A 20,026-nucleotide genomic window follows, 5' to 3' on the forward strand; every position below is an offset into this window, starting at 1 on the left:
ACCGTGTACAGATGAAAGGTTGTGCGCTGCACAACTCTAAGTGGCGCCATTCACAGATTGGGCAGTGAATAGGGCCTTTAGGCAGTGCGTAGCTTTCCCAGTCAAATGCAGCATCACTGCTTTCAGAGCTGTTCTCAAGACTGAATACCCAGAATGCTGTGAATCATTTTAATTGTCTAGCACAGTACCTGGCACACATGAAAAAGAACATGGCCCCTAATGGAACATGGTGGGTATTATGCAGAGGGCGGAGGAAGCAGAGGGGAGACAGAGGGAGATGAGGCTGAAGACGAAGGCAAGGGTTGGAACATAGAAGACCTTGTCTGAGAAGACTTAATTTTGAGTGCAGTTGGGGATCCGTGGAGATGTTTTAAGCAGGAGAATGATAAGGACACATTTATCAATTAAATAAACGAACAAAAACCTAAATGTTGTGAGGAAAATAGACTGAGGGGAAGATTGGGTTCCCCACCACTCCTGTTTTATTCCTAGCCCCTGGCACAATGCCTGGGATGTGTAGTAGGTACTCAAATGAATAAGTGATTGCATGGATGGATGGATGGATGGATGGATGGATGGATGGATGACGGATGGGTGGGTGGATAGATGGATGGGTGGATAGATGAATGGACAGGTGGATGGATGAATGGTTGGATGGATGGATGTATGCATGGATGGATGAGTGGATATTTGGGTGGGTGGATGAATGGATGGGTGGATGGATGAATGAGTGGATGTATGTATGTATGCATGGATGGGTGTATGAGTGGCTGGGTGGGTGGGTGAGTGGATGGATGTATGCCTGGATGGATGAGTGGCTGGGTAGATACATGGATGTATGGATGACTGAGGTGATGCCTCTGAGGTCCAGGCCTCACTCTTCTCTCCTTTCCTCAGAGTGTTCCCGTCACCAAGCCTGCATCGTCACTGCTTTGCAGACCCGACCTGGGGCTGTGAGATGCATGTTCTATGCTGATACCCAGAGCTGCACCCACAGTCTGCAGAGCCAGAGCTGCCGACTTTTGCTCCGTGAGGAGGCCAGTCAAGTCTACCGGAAGCTAGGTAAGCCTTGAGCCTTTGTGGCCATTCCTGGGAGCCTGGGGATGGCTGGAAGGGACTGTGGTGACTTGACAGGCAGTGGCTTTTGAGATACCTAAGGGAAAGTTGCCCAGAGTTATCCTGGGCTAGGTGGCAGTCATAGACTCAAGGAAGGTAAGAAAATCACTTCTAACATATAGCTTCTCTGCAACACTTTTATTCGTTTATTCCTTTGAATTACAAAACCCATTGTGTTCTTTGAGTTTCTTAGTGAAATAATTAAATAGGCTACCCTTTATTATTCTTTTGTGGTTTACAAAATTCTTTCTCATTCTTTATTTTATTTGGTCCTCACACTAATCCTGTGAGGCGGCAGGATAGGAGTTTTATCCGCATCTTATAGATCAGGAGATTGGGACCCAGAGAAATTAAGCTACTTCTCTGATGTGACGCAGCCAGTGATGAGAGAATAGGGACTTGGAGCCAGGCGTCCTATCTCTAATGTAGTCCTCTCCCATGAAATGATGTTGCCTGGATACTGCATCATAAACACTTCGGAGAGGGAAGCTGTTCCTGGCTCAGTTTAGTTTGAAAGCATTCAGTGAGTTGCTGTTGCGTGTCAGACATTGTTAGGTGCTGGGGACACAGAGAAGATGGAGAGAGCAGTGTATAAATTCATCACTAAGTAACGTTGGTAGGAGCTGTGGGCCAGGAAACATGGGAGCTTGGGGCCTGTGGGAAGCACCTCTCCATTAGACATATTTACTGGGTGAAATTAATGACTGTTAAGGTGTTGGCACCATCTGCCATCTTGTACTCTAGAGCAGGGGTTGGCCAACTATCTCTGTTAAAGATCAGATAATAAATATTTTAGGTTCTACAGTCTAACAGGCCCATCTCTGTTCCAACTACTCAACTCTGCCATTGTAGCAGGAATGCAGCCATAGACAATATATGAACCACAGTCGTGTCTGTGTTCTAATAAAACTTTATTTAAAAACCAGGTGGTGGGCCAGATTTGGCCTAGAGCATTGACAGTCCTTCAGCCCTGTCTTAATGCCAATGATATCCTCCTCTTCTGCCCCCTTCTCCACCTCAGCTTTCAGACCCTGAGAATGTCTCCCAGGCCTGAGAAGGCTAAGACTTGGACTTCAATCTCAAATCGTATTTTATACTGGACATTTGTATTATTTAGTTCAGCTAAATTTCAGTAGTACATTTCACCCATCGTGTAGCCATTTGGGGCAGTCCTGTTAGAAATGCTTTAACTTTGAGGTTTGAGTTCTGTACGATGAATTAGACCACTTCTCTAGTTAATTCTGCGTGACTAGAATTCCACGTGAAGTACTCATTTTGAGCAGAAGATCCATGTGCATACGTCTCTACACCGATTTGTTCCCAGCTAGTGCACACGTATAGCTACAGATATTTTTCTTAATCCAGATAGTCATATGGTCTAAATATGGGCATATCCTGAAAAGAATCCACCGTTTCTGCAATAGTGTTCAGAAGGAAGGACTGCACGCGGAACATTCCCCCCATAATTGATCTCTTTCAGTCTGGGATTCGCTAGGAGGCCTCTGAACGGCAGAGTGGATGCTGCTGTGGAAAGCAGGCATGCATTCCCTCAAAATTTTTTAACTTGTGTGATTGTCTGCCTTCACTCCCCCTTCCAAAGAGCTATGTGCAGGAAATGCGGCTGTTTCCTGCCAGCAAAGGAACCAGCCACAGAAGTTTCTGGTAGGTTAACACCTACAGTCCTGAACGCTCGCCCGAGCCCCTTTGATTTGAGATGGAAACAGGAAATCTTGTGAGAAGGAACTATGGGGTGAGATCAGTCATGATTTGTGATTGCAGCAAGATTAAGAAGCAACAGCTATTTGTTTCCAGCCTGAGTTTCCACTTTCAGTTCTAACTCATGATCAATGTTTTTTGCAACAAGAGAAGGTTTTTATTATTTCTTCTCCTCTTCCTTTCCTCCCTCTCTTCCTCCTTCTTTCCTCCATCCCTTCCTTCTTCTCTCTCTTTCTCCCTTTCTTCCTTCCTCCATTTCTCCCTCCCTCCTTCCCTCCCTCCCTCTCTTCCTTCCTCCCTCCCTCTGGTCCATTCTTTATTAATGAACCTGTGTTGCTTGTGCTTCTGCACTGGGCTTGTTGCAATGAATGAGACACCTTTGACCTCTGCCCTCCTGGACCTTACAGTTGTGGGGAGACACAGATAATAAATCCAAATTATCACAAAGTTGTGTTCTCTGAATAATCAGGGCTCAACACAATGCTTGTCTACTTGGCAACCAGGCTGAGTTGTGTAGGACTTCAGTCTGGAAAGGGAGGGAAGGCCACACATACTTGTGGCCACTTACTACGTGCGAGGCACTGTGCTTGGAACAGTACTGTATCAGGTTATTTTTTCCTGACATTGTTGCATTGCAGGGATAGCTATTACACCCATTCAGCAGATGGGAAAGTTGAGGATCAGAAACATTACAAAATTTTCTCAATAAGTAGCTGGTCCAAAACACAAAACAGACTATAGTTGACCCTCAATTGGCCTGGAAGTCACGAAAAGACATTATACCAGAGTTTCTCAACCATGACACTATTGACATCTTGGGCCGGATGAATGTTCTCCGTGGCTGGCTGTCCTGTGCATATTAGGATGTTTAGCAGCTTCCCTGGCCTCTCCTCACTAGAAGCCAGTAGCACCCACTGCCATCCCCTTGTCCCCTGTTAAGACACCAAAAACGTGTGCAGACATTGCCAAATGTCCCCTGGGGACAAAATCACCTCCAGTTGAGAACCATCAAATTACACCACATTCTTAGGAAAGAGTAGACCTCTGCCTGTCTGTCTGTCTCCCTCTCCCATCCTCTGTTTACTCCTCACTATAATATGTATATATGACAGAAGCAAAGAAAACAGCAAATTTGTCTCTCAGTCAGCCAACAACGGAGCTGGGCAGACCAACATTCCTGTTAGAAACAATGGCACACATACACGCGCGCACACACACACACACACACACACACACACACACACACACACAGCATCTCTCCACAGGTTTGTTTTTTTTCCTTTGTGCGAGATCCTAAATCCTATGAGGAATCAGAGGTCCCGAAAACAGCACCTGGCACAGAGCCGGGACCCAACAAAAGTTTATTGACTGAATGAATGAAAGAAATTGTAGCACAATAGATAAGATAGGGCTGCAGAGAAGCTGATAAACGTAGCTGTGATTGGCATTACAAGGTGGTGACGGTAGAAGGGGTTTGGGGGCACAGAGCAGAGGCGGCAAGCAGCACTCTGACTTAGAGGTCAGGTGGGATTTGGACAGGAGCGAGGGGCAGAGAGGACATTGCAGGCACGGGCCCTGGGGCAGCAGAGACCCTGTGTAAACGAGGGAGTGGTCAGACGGCATGCAGCAGGCCGTCCAGAGAGAAAGGTGCAGATCTGAGTGCTGTGTTGCTCGTAGTCTTGGACAGCTTCCCACCCATAGCCCCGAAACTTCATCTGTGAGATGCAAATAGAGTCCCACCATCCTTCTGCTGCAATTTTGAAATCTAAAGCACTCTGAAAACCAAATGGTTTTTGCAAATTTGCTGTAAACTCATTTGGTGTCAAAGTCTGACCTGAAGTCACTGAAGAAATCGCCATCTTTATTTATCCTTCCTAGTCTGAACCATCCACACATTTCACCCCAGAAATAATGGAGTGTTTGATGACGGGCCCTTGTTCCAGTCCGCCCTGGAAGGAGTGAATGTTACTTGCTGTGTACCCACTGTGTTCTTTTTAAAACCCAAACTATTCTGATTGTGAAGCGCGTCTGCTCCCAGGTGCTGGATGAGGGATTATGGGCCTGGATTAGTGTCTGTCCCGCAGGCTGGTTGGGAAGAATTATTGAGATAATACGAGGTGAAGGGATTAGCATAGTGCTTTGCGTATCTTCAGTGCCTAATAAAGGGCACCTGTCTTCACTGTTTTTTTTCTTTTCATATTGAAAACTAGCTTGACTAGACTGGGACTGAATGAATTACTAACACTTTTAAAAGTGAAAAAGCAACGATTGTGTGTGTGTGTGTGTGTGTGTGTGTGTGTGTGATTTAAGCATATTCAGAATACCTGCGAATAGATCACCCATTGCTGTCTCTGTCCCATGCCCCACCCACTCCCCCTCCCACAGGCATCTCTCCACTCAGCTTCAATGCGTCTGCACCTTCTGTGCCTATTGCCACCCATGGCCGGCTGCTGGGCAGGTCCCAGGCCATCCAGGTGGGCACTGCATGGAAGCAGGTGGATCAGTTCCTTGGAGTTCCGTATGCTGCCCCGCCCCTGGCAGAGAGCCGCTTCCGGGCCCCGGAGCCCTTGAACTGGACCGGCTCCTGGGATGCCACCAAGCCCCGGTAAGAGTTCAGTGAGGCACATTTTGGTACGTGCTCGAAGAAGCCCTCTCCCATTCTAATCCAACAAAGTGAGACTCAGGAGCAAAGCAATGCATTCTGGGTTAAGTGGTGTACGGGGAAAGAATGGGGGTGGGGGGCAGAAGAAGGGGTGTATTAGTTAAGACAGCACAAAGGGCCCTAACAGATAATTGATGCCCCAAGCAGCAGTGTCTTACTCATGTAAACCCATGTGGTGATAGGGAGGCCTGTGTGCTCTGTCCATGCAGTGACTCAGGGACTCAGGCTAAGGCTGACAGAGCCTTTCCTTTCTCTAGCACAAATTTCAGCGTCCCCCTGGATATCGCTTCCAGGAAAGACTGTGGAAGAATCTACAAGGGAGGTTTCTTTGGGCGGAGCCTGGAGGTGGGGTACATACATCAAGTACATCAGTTGCATCCGTATTACAACAGTCGGGGCCCAGTCTCCTGGCCACCTCTGGCTTCAGTGGGGCCAGGAAATACAGCAGAGAAGGAAAAGTAGAGGAACTCATGAAAAAGCATTTTAAAAGTACTTTTATTTTATTTTTTCTACAAACTCATTGCTGTCAAGTCCATTCTGACTCATAGCGACCTTATAGGGCAAAGTAGAACTGCCCCATAGGGTTTCCATGGCTGAAATCTTCATGGAATCAGATTGCCACATCTTTCTCCTATGGAGCAGCTGGTGGGTTTGAACCACCAACTTGGTTAGCAGTCAAGCACTTAACCACTGCACCACCCGGGTTCCTTTTCTTCAATAAAGACAATATCAAAAGGAGTTTTCTTAAAAGAAAATAAAAAAGCTCTCCTATCCCTTCTCCCTCCCTCATCAACTATTTCAATTTTGCCCATTTCGTCTCATGCACACGCCACTTGAAATGGCTGATGCATTGGAGAACAATTCTGTACTTTTTCTAATTAGAACGTATACAGAATGCCCGTGAAAAGAGAACCGTTACTCCCTCCCCCACACCTGCATTTCCGCTCTCAACAAGTATTGCTTTAATCTGTCCTGAGGCAGTTGCAGCCTCCGTGTCACTCCACCCAGGGCCAGCTGCTGGGCATGTCCCAGGCTTCTGGCCAGGTAGAGTGAACAGCTAGGAGGCTCCCAAAGTCCTCAGGCAAGGGGTGATGAAGGCATCAATCAGCTAGGACAGTGACAGTAGGGATGCAGAAAGGCCTGGACTGAAGTCTACTCCACCATTGGTCAGCAAAAGGTGCAAATACTCACTAGAGAGCGTTACTATGTTGAGACATACCCATTTGACAGATGAAGGGATCCAATCACATAGGTCTTCAGTGGTAAGTACTTGGAGACCTTGGGTCACTGGATTCCAGTGCCAATGAAGCTTGGGTGATGAGTACAATTGCACTGTGGGCTGGTCATCGTAAATTAGGAATGGTCTCAGCCCTTCTACTGGAGCTGGCACACCGCGACTCTACTGGTGTCAAAGCAGGTCAAAAGCTCATCCAGTGAAAGGTGTGCATGCTTGGAACAAGGAAGTCCCTCAAGGGCCAAGGGCCTGAGTGGCATCATTGCCCCCTTCTCTTTCTTGAGCCATTGAGTCAGCAGCCTTGTCCTGGTTTGGCCTGGTGCTCACGGCCTGAAAGTGACAGGCACCCTGTCCTTCCATTCACTTGCTACTCCCATCTGCCCTTCCCGGAGCTGCCTTGTTGGGGAAGAGCTTGGTGCTATCTCACCTTGGGACGCCAGGCTACGGATGGGGTGGTGGGCTTTGGCCTTGGTGGTGGGTGGGGAGTGGAGATGGGGACTGTCCCATTGGGCTGTTTCTCCTGGAAGTCATATGATCTGTACCTGCAGGGCCAGCTGCTGGCAGCCTGGAGCCAGAACACTCAAACCTCCTGGAGTCAGCGAAGATTGCTTGTATCTCAACGTGTTTGTCCCCGAGAGCGTGGTGAGTACGGAGGCCCAGGCTCTGCTGCTCTGAAAACTTCCCCATTGGAAATCTGCTTTCCCATGGCTGCCAGCATCAGTTCACTCATCAGCTCAGGGGTCCACTCAGGCCATGCTGCCCCTAGTGCTGTTCCAGCTGGCTCTCAGCTTCCTGAAGACCTGAATGGCAGAATGCACAGAAGGTGCTTCTGGTTCCTACAGGGCCTCATCCCGTCCTCACCCACCTCACACAAGGCATGGATGATGTCAGTCTCCTAACGCATATTTACAAAGGGCCTACTATGCTCCAGGCACTGTTCTAGGTGCTGGGACACAGCTAATAACAAAACAAAGCCGCTGCCCTCGTAGGCTTACATACATATTGTCTTAGTCATCCAGCTCTGCTGTAACAGAAATAGCACAAGTAGGTGGCTTCAACAAAGAGAAATTTATTTTCTCATAGTCTAGTAGGCTACAAGTCCAAATTCAGGACATCAGCTCCAGGAGAAGGCTTTCTCTGTCTGTCAGCTCTGGAGGAAGGTCCTTGTCATCAGTCTTCTCTTGGTCTAGGAGCATCTCAGCACAGGAACCTCAGGTCCAAAGGACGCGCTCTGCTCCCGGCACTGCTTTCTTGGTGGTATGAGGTTCCCATGTGTCTCTGTTCACTTCTCTCTTTTATATCTCAAAAGAGATTGGCTTAAGACAGTATCCAATCTTATAGACCTCATCAGTATAACTGCCGCTAATCCGTCTTTATTAGATCATAGTGATAGAGTTTACAATACATAAGGAAATCACATATAACCTCATCATAGTGATAGAGTTTACAATACATAAAGAAATCACATCAGATTACAAAAAGTACACAATCATACAATTCTGGGAATCATGACTCAGCCAAGTTGACAGCTATTTTTGGGGGACACAATTCAATCCATGACACATATGCATCTAATAATCCTATCTAAGTACTGAGAGGTACTATGAAGAAAAATAAAGCAGGATGAGGAGTAAAAAGTGCCAGCAGGGGTTCTAGCAGACGGGTGGCCAGGAGGTGACATCTGAGCAGTGGTGTGGAGGACAAGTTCCGTGGTGGGAGCCTGTGAGAGGGGCCAGCCTGACTCAGGCCCTCACAGCGGGGGGATGGTGGACCTGGGGTTCAAACTTAGTCTGTGTACTACCAACAAAACCCACTGACATCCATTGAAAGGCCCCCTCGAGAACATTCCTGTCGAGAGTTCCATGTGGACTCTTGTTTGAGGCACTTCTGGAGGGTGAGGTTTTGGGCTTTGACCTTGAATCCACCCGTGCCCTGTTTTGAAGCTCATAACTTCCCAAGTAGTTGCTATACTTCTGGTGCTGTGTGTTTGAGTTTTCTGTTGCTGGAGAAGGGACAGAGGGCATGAGAGAAAAAGGAACTGATGGGCTTTAGGAAACATTAATTTCTGGTGATGTCAGCCCAGAAAGCATTGATGAATCCAATGGTACATGTGACCATGCCACAGCTTCCTGGTCTTCTGGCCTCTTCTAGCACAGAGAATAACACACACTTTGGAAGTTTGGTCTCGGTAAGCTAATCTGAGTGAGCTTGTAGTGAGGCCACCAAAAATGTGAATGATCTCATTGGCTGCATTAATAGAAGTATGGAGCCTAGAGTAAGGGAGGTGATAAGAGTCCCATTCTGCGCTATACTGCCACACCATACCTAGAATACGGAATTAAGTCCTGGCTCCAAACCAGTTCTGCCACTACCTTGATGGTCTTGAGAAGGTAACTCGAGCACTGTGTGTTTCAGTTACCTCATCTGTAAATTGGGAGAGAAATAGCATCCACCTCAAAGTTCTTGTGAGTTAAATAAAGCAATGCATATATAACATGTTTGTCCTGACAGCGTGGTGAGTACTGAGCTGTATGTAAGTACTCAGTACTGAGCCTGCCACATTCTAATTAATCAATAAATGGCTAATAGGAGAGACATTGGAATGGGCGTGGAGTCGGAGGGGAATGAGTGGGATAGATCACACCTAAAGGTACGAGAAGTCTGGAAGAGCTGCTGGACCATACTGGAAGGGCTGGAAAGAGGAAGGTAATGAGTCAGGAGGTGACCATCTCTGGTGGCCTGTGCCAGGCATTCAGCTGGATGCCCATACTTCCTTTTGATCCTCACAGCACCTCCGAGAGGTATTATTCCCATTCACAGATGAAAAGCCCAAGGCTCAGAGAGGTTACGTGACTTGTCTAAAGTCACACAGCTAGTGAGTGATTACTGTAGTCAGTCAGTCAGGCCGCAGAGGACACAGCTAGGACGGACGAGGGGTGGCCAGTGAGGGTCTACTTTTGCCATTGTGTAAGCCGGAACTCTGTGACAGTCCTTTACGGTTTATAGAGCACCTTTCTATCTGTGAGGTCATTGGACTTCGCGTCAACCCTAGGAGAAAGCTGTATGTTTTTCTCCCACCATTTTAAAGGTGCAGAAACTAAGGTTAAGAGACGCTTACTGGCTTTTCTAAGAACAAACAACTGGGCAGAGCGGCGGCGTGAGCCCTGTCTCCTGACTCCACATCCCTTAGGACAGCTTCCTTGCAGTCCAAGAGAGCTTGGAGGTTTGCCTTGGGCTGTTTCATGGCCCCTTCCTGGCCTTGGGAGGGGGCATTGACAGCACACCCTGGGCGGCAGTGCTGGGCCCCCACCCGGGTAGATCATAGAGGCATCCAGGGCTTTAGCATTTCCTTCTCTCTGAGGTGGTCCCAGAAGGCTAGAGCAGAGCCTCTTCTCCACGCCCTGCCCCCACTTCACCCAATATAAACAACTGGGTGCTTTTAAGACGGGGGCACAGGGCCACTTCCCTGATCCCTCTGATAGCCCACGAGCAAATGAAACCAGACCACTGGAGATGGCCCTTTTCTACCGCATTTAAAAAGGCCTCTGCTATTTGAAGAATCAATTCCCCCAGTTCCTGGCACGTAGAGAGGGAAGTCACAGAGGGAAGGGCTGAGGGAGTGGGCTGGGACAGGAGGTCGGTGGGAGTTCCGGGCTGGCCCCTTAGTCTCTGTAAGAGTTTTAACAAGTTACCACTCCCTCTCAGCCTCTGTTCTCACACCGGGAGAATAAGGGTGCTTATAATCGCTGTAGCAACTACCGCGTGGGGCGGAGGAGCTGAGGAGACGTTCTGGGTGAGAGCCCTCAGCACAGCGCCCACTGAGGTTGGCCCTCAGTCTGGGTTTGCTGTGGATGAGAAGAGACCCGCGCAGAAGCATTTGCGAGTTGGAAGCTCATTGTGCACAAAGCAGAGAAGTCAGGGCACGGGGTCAGGACCCTGGGTGGGGCACCGCCCGTAAGGAGCCTTGCGTACACCACGGCCTGGAGTGGGCCTCAGATGCCCCACAGGAAGCGTAATATTCTAATATAAAAGGGTCAGCTGACGTAGCAGGTCAGAGCATGGCCTCTGGACTCAGAATACTTGAGTTCAAATCCCAGCCCTGCTACCTCCAAGCTGTGTGATCACCAACAAGTTCTTCAACATCTCTAAGCCTCTGCTTCATCATCTGTAAAGAGGGAACAGTGCTAATATGTCTACTTCAGAGGGCTATTTGAAGACGGAGTGAATAACACATGTGCATACTTAACACAGTGCCTGGCCCTTACTAAATGCTTAACAAATAGTAGCTATGCGTTACCAGGAGTCATGGCGGTGCACATGGTTAAGCACTTGGCTGCTAACCAAAAGGTTGGTGGTTCAAACTCACCCAGTGGCTCCATGGGAGAAAGACTTGGCAATCTGCTTCCGTAAAGATTACAGCCTAGAAAACCCTATGAGGCAGTTCTACTCTGTCTCATGGGTTGCTGTGAGTCAGAATCGACTCGGCACCCAACACCACCAACGTGCACTACCAAGACAGGTTTCAGTCATAGAGGGGCCGGTTGACAGGAGTCACTGAGACCCCAGAATGCTCTTCAGGAGTAGATGAAGGGCCAGAACCGGGGTGCTGGAAGACTGCATGGTGTCCTGAGATGGGCTCAAGGCTTACACTTGCCACTTACTTTGCAGTTGTGCAAAGCATCTTCACTTTTTTGACCCTCAGTTTCTTCTTCTGTGAGACGGGGCTGAGCATGCCTATAGGGCAGAGACAAGGCGAGGCCTGATGCAGGTAAAGCATTGGACTTCCATCTGCGTCCAGCACCTACCACGGGACAGGGGCACCCACCAAGCTCTTGTGGTTGAAAGTGGGCCCCCCAACCCCCATATTTCTCCAACATTGCAGGTCCCCAATGCCTCGGTGCTGGTTTTCTTCCACAACACCAGGGAGGGCAAAGAGAGAGAAGGACGGCTGACGATTGACGGTTCCTTCCTGGCTGCTGTTGGCAACCTCATCGTGGTCACTGCCAGCTACCGAGTGGGCATCTTCGGTTTCCTGAGTTCCGGTGAGTCCTGGCATTGTTGGGGTCTGCCAACTCCCTGAGCCAAGGCTTGCTTTGTGTGTATTCAGCCCCTCTTCTTCCCTAAGCCCTGGCCCCCCACTGCTCTGGCCTCCTCCAGCCCAGCTGAGCACACAGTGGAATGTCCAGCATATCCATGAGCACCTGCAGCAATGCTGACACCATAGATGATAGTGACCGCTGACACTGGGCACTCACTACGTGTCTGAAGCTGTCCCAAGTACATCGAAAGCTTTGTATAGAGATTTAGAAGAAGAAACCGAAGCCCCAGGAGGTTAGAAACATGGTAACTTGGTCAAGGTTATATGGTTAGGAAAGACTAGAGCCAGGATTCACAGGGGTCCATTTGCCTTGGAGAGCTTTAAGGAATGGATAATAGCTCTTCTGCCCACAGGAAAGCCATCTGCTGGGAGTGAGGACTGGACTGGTAATGTGTTTCTCATGTCCTCTTTCATTCCAGCCCCACTTGTGAAGATCAGCCTGCCCCATATCCAGTCATGAACCCATTTATCACCCTGGTTATGCCCTTCACCGTCCCCACCCGTTGCCAGGGCAGAGTTGAGCCTTGGACCAGTGGAAACACCTTCCATCCACATCTCCTTCCCTGTCTCCAGCCACGCCCAAGGGTAGGAGAGGCAGCAGATAGCTGAGGCAGAGGGCGGGTACGCCCAACTCAGAACCTGAAGATCCAATTGCCAGCTCTGCTGCTTATCGGCTGTGTGACCTTGGACACAACCCTTCCTTTTTCCGAGTCTCAGTTTTCTCCTGTATCAAATGGGAATAATTTTACCCCGCTTCCAGAGTTACCGTGGGGCTCAAGTGAGGTAGCGCTTGTGAAAGGGCTTTAGAAGTGGTAATGGGCCGTACAAGGCCTCGGGCAGGGATGGAGCTTCCTCTCTGTGTTCCAAACACCTCATTTGAAACCTGAAATATCTTACACGCTAGTGTGGACAGGCAGGTGGGAGGTAGAGTGGATGGAATGAAGGATTCAGCCAGAATGTGGGTGAGTGGAGGGACATTGAGTGTGAGCACAAGACCAGAGGTGGGAACTTGCAGGGTGACTGTGGAAATGAGGGCTGGACAGTCCACGTGGCCTGAGGCCATGAATGACAAGAAGGAGATGTCAGTGTGGACAGCAGACATGAGGTGGAAAAGTTAAGGCAAAAAGTGACAGATGCCAACGTGAGAAATAGGGTGTGAGTAGATTTCAGATTTTTCTTTAGAGGAAACAGGGTCAACTGCTAAAGGATGAGACTGGGAACCTAAAGATTCAGCTTTCTGTCTTCCAGCTCCCCTGCTCTCTGGCTGTGTGGCCCTGGGTCCCTTATGGGACCTCTCTGAATCTTGGTTTTCCCACTTGTACATCGAGGGAAGTAATCCCCGACCCTCGTTCACACGTATGTGGTGGTGAGACGCAAATATGAACACTGAGGGTTTGCGAAAGCTTTGGGGGAATATAAAGATTCACACATAAGTTTATTTTCTTTTTTAAGAGGGGTAAATTCTTTGTCTGGGATTCCATTCTTCTTTTCAAACACAAGACTGACCATGATTTGTTAAAGCAGCCACCCTTTCTCTGACAGCTGTTGTTGATGTTGTTAGGTGCCGTCGAGTTGGTTCCAACTAATAGCCACCCTATGTATAACAGAATGAAACACTGCCCAGCCCTGCGCCATCCCCACAATCGTTGCTATGCTTGAGCCCATTGTTGCAGCCACTTGTCAGTCCATCTCATTGAGGGTCTTCCTCATTTTCACTGACCCTCTACTTTACCAAGCATGGTATCCTTCTCCAGGGACTGGCCCCTCCTGATAACACGTCCAAAGTACGTGAGACAAAGTCTGACAGGCGGGGAAGTTCAGAACCCGTCCTATTGGACTGTGGGCCAGCAGAACCTTCACAGACATGGCTGACTGTTTGGCTTAGACCATTTCTAGACAGAAGAGTGTGAATTTCCATATGTCATCTCTCGCTGAGGGGCTGGGGAACCATGATTTCCTGGACTGTAATTTCATTGAGAATTCGTGTGCTTCTGGAAAGGCAAACTCATCCTGGCTGCCGACTGGGGCAGCCTGAGGAGAGGGAAAGGAATCTTCCAGCATACCCAGCTCTCTCATTCCCAGCCCGTACCAATGCTGCTTCCATGGCTGGGGCTTAGAGGAAACCATCAGCAATGACAGTCACACTTACCGAGCACCTTTCTTCACCAGACTTTGCGCCTGGATTAGCTCCTTGAGTCCTCACAGCAGCTCTGTGAGGCCCGCATCCTGTGGCCAGTTCACAGGTGAAACACCTAGACTCAGGAAGGCCAAGATACTTTATTACCTGTGCTCACTCGTGGCATGAACCAAAAGCCAAACCCATTGCCATCGAGTCGATCCCGACTCATAGCGACCCGATAGGACAGGGTGGAACTGCCCCATAGTGTTTCCTAGGCTGTAATCTTTATGGAAGCAGACTGCCACATCTTTCTCCTTGGGCCAGCTGGTGGGTTCGAACCATCAACCGTTTGGTTAGCAGCCAGGTGCTTTAACCAGTGTGCCAGGGCTGCTCCCACTAGTGGCATGCTGGGCTTGAAACCTTGTTGGTGAAACAAAACAGCAGCAACAAGAAATCCCGCAGTCGTACTGCAGCTGCCCACCCCGGACGTCTAGAAAACCCTGGCGATCGAGCAAGATCAGTCCTCTGCTCCTTTACGTGTGTTTAGCCCACACGTGGTTTCTCTTTGCTTAATTCACTACCCACTGCTATCGAGTCAATTCTAACTTACAGCAACCCCGCAGGACAGAGCAGAACTGTCCCATAGGGTTTCCAAGGCTGTAATCCTTATGGAAGCAGACTGCCCCCTCTTTCTCCTAAGGAGCGGCTGATGGGTTCAAACCACCAACCTTTCGGTTAGCGGCTAAGTGCTTAACCACTATGCAACCCCACCAGGGCTCCTTGCTTTATGTACTAGACCTTGTCAAAAACAAACTCCGAACCAAATCCAGACTTTGATAGGGTGAGTCTGTATTCAGAAAGAAAAGGGAGAAGGAAAAGTGGCTGTTGCAATGGGGTTGCCCAGCGTCCTGCCCGGTGCAGGCTTGCATTGAACGGGACGGGGCTCCACGGGCAGCTCTGCCACGCAGTGGGGCCAGGGGCTGGGTAGATGCTTCCCTCGCCTTGCACGCTGCCCACCTGCCACACGATGGGGCTGAGGCTTGTGGGCAATTATGTGAGATAAAATGCATGAAAAACAGACTCCTGGAACCACGCCAGGCACCTAGCAGGGTCACAAGTGGACATCCCTTTTCTGTCCCTAGACGGGGACTCTTTCAAGGCAGGGCTGTGTTGAAGTCATCTCCAGAGTGGGCCTTGGCCAGCACCTGGCACGAAGCTGACCTGTGATCGGACAGCAGCCACCATCCAGTCACCCGGTCAGGGCCCGCGCTGAAAGCCCCCTCTGTACCTCATCGCATTTGATAAATGCCTGTGGCTGGCATCTGCTGTTGCATCCCAGAGCAAAATGGAAAGGGGGTCCCGAGACCTCCAGTGTCCAGAGGTGCACTTCTGAAGGGGTGGGGGGCAGATGGAACAGACGCACCAGTCCCACGGCTGAGCAGACAAACTCGCGTTCTCTGCTGAGGAAAAGTGAGCCAAGCCCAAAAGCATTTGAAAGGATCTGGTGCTCCTAATGAAGAGAGCAGCTGGAAGGAAGTGAGGGGCCAGGGGTGGGCGACGGGAAGCCATTTCCGCAGCCCTGGGACATTGGGTGCACAGTGACTGCCCTTCCCTCTTGGCAGAGGAGTGTATCAGGGGGTTCTAGGGACGGTGGCAAGCAGGGACAGGGTCTGTGACCCTCTAACCAGAAGAACAGCACAGCATCCTGCTTAGCGGGGATGACATCACAGATAAAATTTCCGCTAACAGCATCTGTGAGCTAATGCTGAGACCTAACTTTTTTTTTTTTACTTAATACAAAATACTTCTATGGCCAATACTTTATGCCAGGCACTGGTCTATTCTCTTTAAAAATATCGACTAATTTAACTCTCATAACAACAGAATGAGGTACATACTATTATTACCCCCATTTTGTTGTCGTTGAGTTGCCATTGAGTTGGCAGCTCATGGTGACCCCATGTACAACAGAATGAAACACTGCCCAGTCCTATGCCATCTTCATGATCCTTGGTATGCTTGAATCTGTTGTCCCGGCCACTGTGTATTTTGAGTGCCTTTCAACCTACGGGCTCATCTTCCAGCACTATATCAGACAATATTCTGTGGTGATGTATAGGATTTTCATTGGTTGATTTTTGGAAGTAGATTGTCAGGCCTTTCTTCCTAGTCTGTCTTAGTCTGGAAGCTCTGCTGAAACCTGTCCACTATGGGTGACCCTGCTTTTATTTAAAATACCAGTGGTGCATAAACCAGAGACTGCATCAGCCTGAGACCAGAAGAACTAGATGGTGCCCGGCTACCACCAATGACCACTCTGACAGGGAACACAGCAGAGAGTCCCTGATGGAGCAGGAGAAAAGTGGAGTGCAGAACTCAAATTCTAGTAAAAAGACCAGACTTAATGGTCTGACTGAGACTGGAGGAAGCCCAGAAACCATGGCCCCTGGGCTCTCTGTCAACTCTTCAGACAAAGATTGGACTGGACTGTGGGATATAAAATGATCTCGTGAAGAGTGTGCTTCTTAGCTCAAGTAGATACATGAGACAAAATGGGCAGCTTCTGTCTGGAGAAGGCAGAGAGGGTCAGGAGCTGGCTGAATGGACACGGGAAATCGGGGTGGAAAGGAGGAGTGTGCTGTCATAATATAGCGAGAGCAATTGGGGTCACATAACAATGTATGTATAAACTTTTGTATGAGAGACTAACTTGAAATGTAAACTTTCACTTAAACTACAACAACAACAAAAAATACCAGGGGTGTATCTTCCAGTGTCAGTAACACACAAGCCACCAAAGTATGACAAGCTGGCAGATGGGTGGTGGTTGAAGGAGATAACAAACTTGAAATGCTCAGGAGGCTGGATGAACTCTTGGTGACTGTGTCAGCTGCGTGGAAAACTGAGCAGTCTGGAGCTGGGGGCAGACATCCAAGAGACATCAGCATGTAGGTGGTAATTGAAGCCCTGGGATCTGATGGCATTTCCTAGTGCAGTCAGAAAAGAAGTGGGCCTCACATCAAACTGAAAACAAGGTCGGCATTTCAGGGATTGTTGGAGAAGGAGAAGTCAGGAGAGTAGATTGTTAAGGAGAATCCATCGAGTTTTGAGGACAACCAGAAGGATGAGGACCTGTAGTGTCTCAAACAGCTAAGGAGAAGAGCGTGTTTCTACTACTTTGTATCTGAACCATTTCATTAAAAACAACATCAAAACTACATAGTGCTGGCTCTCAGCAAATATTTATTGAATTATATAGAAGAAGGAAAGCGAGATGAACCTGATGGAATGCTATTGGGAGGTGGCAGAAGATGAAGCAGGAAGGTATGGGATCAAGAGCTGGGCAAGGCCTGGTGAGAGAGAAGGGAGGCGTGTGGGGTTGGAGATGTGGGGTAGGAGGTTTGTCTCCTTCCCACTGGTTGTGCCAACCAAGGGCTGGTATGAGCATGCATTAGCTGTAATCTGAACACAGACAATGCCCTCATTTACCTATAGGAAAGTCGTGAGCCAGAAGGGTTAAGTGACATGTCCAAGGTCTCCTAGCCAGCAAAGGCTAAAGCTAGAATTCCAGCCAGGGTATGTGTGATTCTGAAGTCCGTGTTCTTCCCACTGTCCCATCCTGTATTTGGAAACAATAGTCCTGACCTATGGGGACAAGTGTCTAGTCTCCCCAGTGAAACTGGAAGCTAGTGTAGACAAGACTGTGATTATTATACCTGAGGCTGCAAAAGTCATTACAAAAGGCTTTCTTCTTCTTTGAAGGGTCCAGCGATGTGAGTGGAAACTGGGGGCTGATGGACCAGGTGGCGGCATTGAGCTGGGTGCAGACCCACATTAGAGAGTTCGGCGGGGACCCTCAGCGTGTGTCCCTGGCAGCAGACCGCGGTGGGGCCGACGTGGCCAGCATCCAGCTTCTCACCACCAGGGCTGTGAACGCCAGACTCTTCCGAAGGGCGGTGCTGATGGTGAGTCACATGTTCTACCTTCGGTCTTACTGCAGACGCTGGCTGGGGGAGGTGGCTGTCACTGCCTCTGGAGACCATGTGACTTGAATGGCTTGGTTTTCCCTTATCCTTTGTCCTGAGCATGGATTCTGCTACGGCTGTCTTTCCATCTATGCATGATTCCAGGACATGGACAGGCTCTCCTGACTACTTCCCATTCATATCCAAAGAGACAATTCTAGATGGTGAAGGGTCTCTGTTTCCTGAGAGTACCTCATTCGGGTTTACTAGTTCTGAACCTTCAGTCAGCCCCTTGTCAATAGACAGAAAGAAGAGCATGGAACACAGGATGAGAAGCTTGCTGGTGGAGGAAAAGGTAAGGATGAGGGTATAGTTTAGCCCAGAAGACGCTGAACTACAGCAGGCAGGTCGCCCACATAGGAGAGGAGTGGAACCCAGATAACCCTCGTCCACCTCCCAATGTTGTTTCCCTGATGGTGTCTGTGTTTGAACTTGAACTCTCTCTTACACTGCCTGGTTTCCTCAATGGCCCATGCTTTATCCCCTATGAGATTTAGTTCTGGTAGCATTTCCTTGGAGAATAATGTTGAGTGATTCTTTAATCTCACTGGTCCTTTCTGCTTCATTATGGGTCCACTTAGTCTGTGACTGTTGGAGGAAGGCAATAATTGCCATGCAAAGAATAGAACTCACCACTTATGATACTACTGGATGGTCTGAAGTCTCTGCTAGGTGATGATGATACTGTTGAACTAATGATGCTAATGATGGTGACAATGATTATGATGGAAGAAATAACCCAGCTGATCACAGCATAAGCCCTGCATCTATTATGACATTGATTAGCTTGCTATTTTATTGAGCATCCAGTTTGTGCCAGGTGCTATGTTAGATGCTAAAAATGCCACAAAAAATAATAAATTTCCCTGTTCTCAGGAAGTTTGTAGCTTTGTGGGGGATTGGGGACAAATAATTAAAACAAATTTAAAAGAAGGTCTTAAGGCAGCTCATAGAGAAGGCTCCAACAAAATTCAGGGGAAGGAGGGAGTGTCAAGGAATGCTTCCCAGGGAGGGAATATCTGAGCTGAATCCAGAAGGCTGCGTAGGCATTTTCTGATGGGCCAAGGCCTGGCAATGAACAAAGCTTGGCTGTTTGCGGGGATCTGCCAAGTTGTGTGGTGTGACTGGAGGGAAGGATCCCAGATGGGCAGTGGTGCTGAGGCTGGGAAGAAGAGAGGAATCAGATCCCCCTGAAGACTTTGGGTTTTATCCTGAGTGCATGGGGGACCACTGGAGGGTTTGTAAGCACGCGGGAAACTTGCTGGAGCTGCACTTCAGGACAATTTCTCTTAGAGCTGGGTGGAGGATGAATTTAAGCGGGGCAAGGAAGCAATTAGAAGACTGCTAAGTTCATGGAAGCTCCACAGGCATCCAGACTCCCTGAGGGACTGAATTGCTGGGGAGGGCTGTAGGGACCATGGTCTCAGGGAACATCTAGCTCAACTGGCATAACACAGTTTGTGAAGACAGTGTTCTGCATTCTACCTTGGTGAGTAGTTTCTGGGGTCTTAAAAGCTGGTGAGCTGCCATCTAAGATACTCCACTGGTGTCATCCCTTCGGGAGCAAGGGAGTGTGAAGAGAACAGGATACAAGGGAAAGATTGGTCCGAAGGATTAATGGACCACAGCTACCAGGGCCTCCACTGGACTGAGTCCAGTACAGCTAGATGCTGCCCAGCTACCACCACTGACTGCTCTGACCAGGATCACAACAGAGGGTACTGGACAGAGCTGGAGAAGGGTGTAGAACAAAACTCTAACTCACAAAAAAAAAAGACCCGATTTACTGGCCTAAAGGAGACTGGAGAAACCCTGAGAGTATGGCCCCCAGACACCCTGTTGGCTTGGTGGTGAAGTCACTTCCGAGGTTTACCGTTCAGCTGGGGAGTGGACAGCCCCATAGAACCAACTGGGACTGGTGAGGCACAGCAGTCCAGGGACGGGGACTAGAGGGCAGGGGGGGACAGGAAAGCTGGTGATAGGGAACCCAAGGTTGAGTAAGGATAGTGTTGATGTGTTGTGAAGTTGTTAACCATTGTCATAGGGCAACATGTGT

General features: G+C 49.0%; 1 protein-coding gene across 1 annotated transcript in view; it reads left to right on the top strand.

Moving 5' to 3' along the window:
* TG (thyroglobulin) overlaps positions 1–20,026 on the top strand; it is a 238,068-nt gene that overhangs the window by 107,127 nt on the left and 110,915 nt on the right. Inside the window, exons 37-41 of the mRNA XM_004373014.2 lie at positions 898–1,062; positions 5,218–5,437; positions 7,277–7,370; positions 11,611–11,770; positions 17,708–17,910. Coding sequence (XP_004373071.1) covers positions 898–1,062; positions 5,218–5,437; positions 7,277–7,370; positions 11,611–11,770; positions 17,708–17,910 — 842 coding nt within the window. The remainder of the gene's footprint in view (positions 1–897; positions 1,063–5,217; positions 5,438–7,276; positions 7,371–11,610; positions 11,771–17,707; positions 17,911–20,026) is intronic.

The sequence above is a fragment of the Trichechus manatus genome, unplaced genomic scaffold, assembly GCF_000243295.1.
Source record: "Trichechus manatus latirostris isolate Lorelei unplaced genomic scaffold, TriManLat1.0 scaffold00022, whole genome shotgun sequence".
Lineage (NCBI taxonomy): Eukaryota > Metazoa > Chordata > Mammalia > Sirenia > Trichechidae > Trichechus > Trichechus manatus.